Source organism: Etheostoma spectabile, chromosome 17, assembly GCF_008692095.1.
Source record: "Etheostoma spectabile isolate EspeVRDwgs_2016 chromosome 17, UIUC_Espe_1.0, whole genome shotgun sequence".
NCBI lineage: Eukaryota > Metazoa > Chordata > Actinopteri > Perciformes > Percidae > Etheostoma > Etheostoma spectabile.
This window is the reverse complement of record NC_045749.1, coordinates 4,504,965-4,512,375: the sequence shown is the minus strand read 5'-3', so window position 1 is coordinate 4,512,375 and position 7,411 is coordinate 4,504,965. Positions and strand designations below refer to the sequence as shown.

Here is a 7,411-nt window from a genome sequence, read left to right as displayed (position 1 = left end):
ATGTCATGTATTTTTTCCATTCAACCTTGATTATATTGTCTTATGTTATAGTCAATGGCGACTATGTGAACTGCAGAGGGAGTTTTTGTCATGTATTCTTTTGTTTTACTGCTGCATAGACAAAATTGGAGCTGTATTAATACTTCTACTTGTTTCTCATCTCTTACAAGTATACTAATTAACAAGGGGGAAGTTTAGACTAACAGGGCTAACTAATTCTTATTTTCATTATCAGTATAATCTGTTTTATTTTTTGATGAAGTGATTAACAATTTGTCCATAAAAGTAAAAACAGTGAAAAATGTAGGAAAGAAAATAGAAAATGCAGAATGTGGATGATCATACATAACCACTAGGCCACTGCACACTCCGATAAGGGCCTTTTTCATTTTATAAATGTGTGGAAAATGTTTTTAAAAAATATTTACAATTTAGTAAGTAAATGATGGTGTAAACAACAGCCACATATATAAAATATAGTGTGTACGTACGTGTCCTGATGCGACACCTCCCACCTCAGCACAGCGGGGAGCAGGCAAAGTCGTGACTTGAGGAACGCCCTCAAACATTCTGCCACTGTGTGAATCCAGCTCTAAAATAAACTGCTGTGGCCTGATTAAGTGACGTTTGACAATACGGGATAGTTTTTTCACAAGTGGAGGCCAAGATGTAATCTTTGTTGCCTGACGAGTTTTTGCATTAGGTGAAAAATATTTTTACAGTACAGATTTTCACTTTCTTACCTGGTAGCTTCTCTGAGTGTTGTTTTTGAAGTAAAACATTTTCTTATTTTTGCATCATTTAACTTGTGGATTTTATAAAGCTATAGATGTAGTTCCAAATCTTTGGAACGTGTGTACATTCAGAAGTTGTTTTAATCGTGCAAAACAGAAAACTCAGATTGGACAGATAGTCTAGCTAGGTGTCTGGGGTTACCCTGCAGAGATCTGAGGAGCAGTTAACCGTAGTCCTCATAAGTCCACCGGAGTTTAGAATTACAACACAAAGAAAGCAGAAAGTACCAGATATCTGGGCGAAAACGGCGGGATCTGGCGGGATTTCCAGCAGCCCCTGAGCAATTCCGGAAGTGGAACTCCATGGATATGGACTAGCATGCTAACATGCTTTTCTCTTTCTCCGTCTCTCCTTCCCTATGCAGTGACAGCTACATCGTGCGTGTGAAAGCGGTGGTGATGACGCGGGACGACTCGAGCGGGGGTTGGCTGGCCCAGGACGGGGGAGCTCTGAGCAAGGTTGGGGTCTGCCGCCTCCTTCCACCAGAGCTGGCGCCCGTGCCAACCTCCTGTAGCTCCCAGTTCCTCATCCGTGGTGAGCGGCTGCGGGACAAACGGGTAAAACACACACAAAGACATCAACAACAGCACATGAAAGTTCATTTAAGGATAAGATGTGGAAAATGAATTCGGAAATTTGTCTTCAAACAGGTGATCCTGGACTGTCCGTTAAAGAAGGAACTTGTGTACACCATAGCAACGCCCACGTTTCACCATTGGAAGGTGGAAGACAGGAAGTGTGGCCTGTCCTTCCAGAGTCCAGCTGACGCCAGAGCGTTCGACAGAGGGGTACGGAAAGCCATTGAGGACCTGGCTGAAGGTACGGACACCGATTTTATAGATGGACGAAGAGATGATGTAAACTCTACTGATGTTTATTTCACCTGAGATGCTCCTGTATCACCGTGATACATCTCCTTGGCTTCTGTTAATCTTTTCTACATAGTCCATCTCCTGTTCACTGTCAGTGGAAGAGCTCCAGGTTCACAAATACATCATCCAGTATAGTGTTGGACCCCTGAATTAAAGGAGGTTTTCTTCTCTGTAGGCTCCACAACCTCCTCTACAGCACTCCAGAATGAGGGCGAGCTGGGTGACGACGACGTCTTCACTGTAAGCATTTTATTTCATTCATGTGCTATAAAGAAAATCCATCTAACTTGCCCATTGTAACGCCTGCAAATCTATGTGCCATCATGTGATTAAATAAGGTGTCAAGGTACAACAACTAGGATGTTTCAAGTCTGAATAAAAGGCCCTTGCTAGAAAAAAAGGACATTGACATAAACTGCCAAAATCTAGCTGACAAATAAGATCATTTTCCAAGCCATGTGTTTCCACTCAAGTCTGGGTAGCTCATTAAAGTCATATCATAGAGAATTGGGAAGCTGTTGATGGCAACAAACACCCTTAGGATGCTTCATTAAAATGTAAGTACAACTACTCAATGATCATACACACACTGATAAAACTGCTCCTGCATCCCGCAACTCTGAAGACTTTGCCACACGTGTGTGTGCGGTGTGTGCGTGTGGTTGTGCGTGTGCGTGTGCTTTTGTGTGTGTGTGTGTGTGTGTGTGTGTGTGTGTGTGTGGGGGGGGGGGTCTCTCTACCTTAAATTAGCATGACGGACCCCTCCCCCCACTCTGTAACCTGACAGCAGGAGCAGCAGGCAGGGTCACAAGGTCACTTCCTGTATCCCACCACCTCTCTCTCTCTCCTAGCGGCCCCCCTCCCCTCCCCCCTCACAAACCCTTCATCTTGAAAAAGAGAGCTGCCACCAAACTAGCAGCTAGCAGCTGTTTCCCAGCTTAGTGCAGTGCCGGTGATTTACGAGAGGAAGTGCCTCGTGGTTCATCTTTGACTCGAGCTGTCTGTAAGGGCCAAGACTAATAGGTGCTCTGCTGGGAGTGTGCAGCCACCACAGAGACGCATACAAACGCATAAGGAGGGATGGAGGGGAGGCTACAGCCCTCCCCTCAGAGGCTGGAATCTCTGATATGGAGCATCAGGTTTTTCAGGAAAGTATTTAAGCTTTCAGTGCAAAAAGAAAGCCAATTCCTTTTGTGGTGTTGCTTTAAAAGCCACTATATTCACACCAAATAAAATTCAGCTGCTCACTTCCATTTCAGTTGTAAAAGCTCAATATAAAATAAATAGTGAGATAGCCTCCAGATTTCTATTTTACACTCCTTTTTAAAACTACTGAAGTCAGTGAAACGTACAGTATTTCTTTTTCTAACAGCTTAATTTTTTAAGCTCACCCTGTCAGTTGGCCCTGACACCCCACAAACTAACAAAGGCTGAAAAATAGTTTCTCATTGTGTCTGCTTTTACAATATGTACTTGAACACACCAGCAAAACGTCTTCACCTGCAGTATGGGAATTACCAGCCTGTAGTCTGGATTTTCAAACCATAAAAAACACAGTGGAACACAGTGGCCTCAACCATTTTTCCTGATGTTTAAACTATTTTGTCATATATGTGTCCGATAAAGCTAAAGCTTGCACTGTTGAGTTTAGTGTTCCACTGGTGTAAACAGTGTAAGGTGTTAGGGTGCTTGTAGAAGAAGGTGGATAACGTGGTGGAAAACACAGAGCATTGAGTACCATTTTGAAAAACAAAGTTTCACCTTTTAAAAGTATGTAGAGCTTATGTGGTTTTGCAAATTCGAGCCAAGGCTAATTTATTTCACTCCTTCTCCTAATAGGACTGCAACAAGCCTCATCTTGTCTTGTGAATAAGCATCAGACTGTCAAATGTTAATGTTAATAGTGACACCAAAATCACAACTTAACAACTCTGGGATACACTGATGGGTTCAGTACTGCTTGTGTTCCTCTCAGCCTGTGCTAATGACCTTTCCTAAAGTTAGCGGTGGCGGCAGAGTTTGCGAGGTTGGCAGTCGTGGACAGGGGGAAATGCTGCAGCAGATTTACAGCCTTTGGGGGGGGGGAGGAAGGTGCAGAGGAGGGAGGGGAGAGAGAGCTAGGATGGACATACTTCCCTAAGTTATTCTTTGTTTGTCAAACCTAAACTTAACCCAACCCTTCCTTTGTACCTCCCTTCAGCACTCTTTCAGTCTCCTCTCTCAGTCTCAATTTCGGTCATTCACAACAGGGAGAGTGAGAGCTATTGGAACAATTCTGGGCTCATCCCAGGAGTGCGAGACGGGGCTGTTGAAGGACGAATCCTCCTGAGCTTTGAGTCGGGCCATGTTTTGTGTCAGAAAATAACTTGAAATGCCCTCTGTCCAGCCTTGGGCCAGAATATATAGAGAGAGGATGTCCAGAAATATAAACTCTCCCCCTCAACTCCTTTCTGTCTCTGCCGCAGTTTGAGCATGCAGCAGAAAGTCTGGTCTGTGTTTCAAATTAGTTGCAGCCGTGGAGGCCAGAGTCGGACTGGTTTTGTCTCCGGTAATGTCTTCTCCAGGGGGGCGGGGCCCAGAGCGGAGGCAGCATGTTATGTTATTTTTGGCCGGCTGCTCTGAGGGATTTGTAAGAAAGCTAGGGGAAATTCTCAGCATGGCGGTATCCATGTGGGGAGCAGGATATAATAGGGGATAGCTTCAGCAGACAGACAGACAGACGCACACACACCAGATCTGGGTCATAAAACTCTGGCAAATAATTCATAGCGTTGGTTTTAGATTTGTTGGAGTGCCAGATTCTGACGCATGGGGTGAAGATTCTTGTCATTTTATAAAGTTTTAGAAAATGTTGATGACAATGTAACACTTCTAGAAAGTGCTACAGTTCTGTTTGGATTGATTGTGGGTTGGAACAGTTTAGTAAGGGGAAGAAATGCTGGTTTTCAAATACAGTGGACTATAGCACTGATTAGATAACTGGCAAGTGATAAAGATGTTCATTTTTCATCATTTGAAAGTGAGTTAGAAATACAACATTCAGAGCTTCCCGCTGATCCCAGTAATGGATGCAACTATTTTTTCTGTGACTTAGTGACTTAGCATATTTAGGGATGGCAATGTCAGTCTCAAAATGTTCATTTATGCAGTAAAATATCTTAACATCTCCTAGATGGATCGGTACAAAATTGTGTCCCCAAGCGGTGAATCCTAATGACTATAGTGATTTCAACTGTAGAGTCACCACGAGGTTGACACTTGTGGTTTTGAGTGAAATGTCTCAACAAACGTTGGATGAATTGCCCTACAATTTGGCGCACACCTTCATGTTCCCCCCAGGGAGATCTGCAGTCACTTAACCTTTCATCTGAGTAATAAGTGCTTGTATAAGTAATGTAACTCGGTGTAAAGAGATAGACCAGAGAATAAGAGACAACTGGATTTTAAAAAGTATTGCCAGGTTAAAATTCCAATTTGTCCAATACTTTAATTAATGGGCAAACACCTGCAAAACTAATGACATTCTCATTAGTCTTAGCTGTATTTTGTGTTTAGTGCCGATAAGAAACACAGAAGATCGAGCAATCGAGGGGTTCAGTGTCTTGCTCAACACTTCAACCACTGTCCAAGGCATAGAATTTCTTTTTTGTCTTTCCAGTGAAGGTTGAAGAGAACTGGGAACATTCAAACAACTGCAATCAAACTTCTATTCTATTTTGTGCTTGTCAGTTCAGCTGGATTTGTTTTTAAAGGAATGAAAACACAGGAGGAAAAGAAGGCAAAGGAAGCACAGGAATCTCATGCTGCTGGCTGAAGATGACCATGTAAAAACTATTCTTTGGTGGACAAGCTTGTAGACTATTGATACAAGTTACTATGGCTTTGATTCTTGGTGATGCTTAAAGTAAAATTAAACAAAATGCAGAGAGTGATTTTCAAATCCGAACAAGTCATTAAGATAAGACCAGCATATATTCTAAAAGATGAAGTCAGTTCCTCTCACACAAAAGCTCATGCACTCTTTTCATTGTGTCAAACACATGTTGAATATCTCACCCCATAGGCACACACATAACCAAGATGACATGATGAGACAGGAGTCGTATCAACTGGTAACCCTGCGACGCCCCACAGAGGCTGACAACACGGCAGAGGTCTGACTGTCTAGTGTCTGGCCAAGGTTTGAGCTGGAGCTCTGACAGCCTTTAGCGGAAAAGGGACAGGATACTTTTACATATATACACACACACACACACACACACACACACACACACACACAATTTTGGAAAAGAGAGAAGAGAAGGTGGAATGTGTTGAAAGTGTGATTGAGGTAAGGAGGATAGGTTGTTGGGGGTGAAGAGGAGGGCAAAAAGACTCGGGGGAGAGGCCAAAAAGGCGATGCTGGCTGCAGGTGTTGGTACCATTTACTTCATGGTTGTTTTTGTGCAGAAGCGATGAGTCAAATTAGCCAAAGTTTTGTCATTGTAAATTCATTATTTTTTGGGTTTCAGACAGTTGGTTTTGGGTTGAGCTGTCACGTAGCTAAAACGAATGCAGTCTAATACATCAGTTTTGCAATGAATCGTACCTCCATGATGGTTATGCTGACTTATTGTTGAAACCGCTTTAGAGGTATTAATTGGACTGTGGGATTTTGGAGGCTGCCGTTTGTCCTGCTGTTGACTTCTTTTAAGATATACCGAGTGGTTTCTAATATTTTGTCCACCCCATAGATAAATGAGGGTAGGCTCCTGCTTACTTTGTACATTTTACTTTGATTACTACAATGTTTTCTTAGCTACTGTTGCAGATGTTTATTAACAGTTTAACTCACACAAGGTGATACAAATGTGGATCAAGTGGTTTGAAAAACAGAGCTCACGCTTCCTGTTTTCCCAATCAGAGCTGTGCCGAGGCTTCCTGTTTTTGTTTGTCCAATCATGGCGCCCTCTCGTACTATTTGTTTGGCGTATCCAACCAGACGGCAGCTTTAAGCCGGCATCCTGTGTTTGTTTGTCCCCTCAGAACACCACAGACAGCTCATCCAACTCCTCCCAGAAACTGGAGAGCTCTCTGCAGCCGCTCGAGTCTTCGCCCCTTCAGCAGAGACACAAGTGCATGCTGGGACATCGACATGACCTCCACGACCCCTACCGGCTCTCAGACCACTACTTCATGGACCAGGTGAAACAAAAAAAGCATCTGGTTATATCACACAGGGACGCTAAGAGAGTGAAAAAAGTTTGTTCAGCTATTTATTTACCCTGAACATTTATTTCTAAAACAGTGATTTATTAATGATTCATTTTCATAATTTACTGCTCACCTGAACAAACAGTGTGGGTTGATTACTGGCAGCCGGGTTTAAGTTTTTATTCTGTTTTTCTCTTCAGCCGTTGTCTCGGCTTCCCCGTCATGTCACCTTCCAGGAGGACGAGGAAATCGTCCGCATCAACCCTCGGGAGCGCAGCTGGGAGCGAACCACCGAGCGTCACTATGGACGTCAGTCAGATCGGCCCTGGCTCACGGGCTACGAGGACTACCGCCACGCCACTGTGCGTGACAAGTTCATCCAAGTGGACGATTCCGAGTCCTACGTCCACTTCGCCAAGACAGAGGCGCAGAAGCACGACTACACCTATCCTCTGGCGCCATCCCTGTCGCCCTCAGACTCTGACCCCGCCCTCGGACCCTTGGTTAATAAGGGCCCAGGCGGCTTGTATCGCCAGGGCTTCTCCCCTGTG

General features: G+C 43.9%; 1 protein-coding gene across 1 annotated transcript in view; it reads left to right on the top strand.

Moving 5' to 3' along the window:
* LOC116705040 (sprouty-related, EVH1 domain-containing protein 2) overlaps nucleotides 1–7,411 on the top strand; it is a 20,379-nt gene that overhangs the window by 12,124 nt on the left and 844 nt on the right. The window contains exons 2-6 of the mRNA XM_032540873.1: nucleotides 1,160–1,352; nucleotides 1,446–1,614; nucleotides 1,843–1,907; nucleotides 6,693–6,851; nucleotides 7,061–7,411. The exon at nucleotides 7,061–7,411 is cut by the window's right edge and continues 844 nt beyond it. Coding sequence (XP_032396764.1) covers nucleotides 1,160–1,352; nucleotides 1,446–1,614; nucleotides 1,843–1,907; nucleotides 6,693–6,851; nucleotides 7,061–7,411 — 937 coding nt within the window. The remainder of the gene's footprint in view (nucleotides 1–1,159; nucleotides 1,353–1,445; nucleotides 1,615–1,842; nucleotides 1,908–6,692; nucleotides 6,852–7,060) is intronic.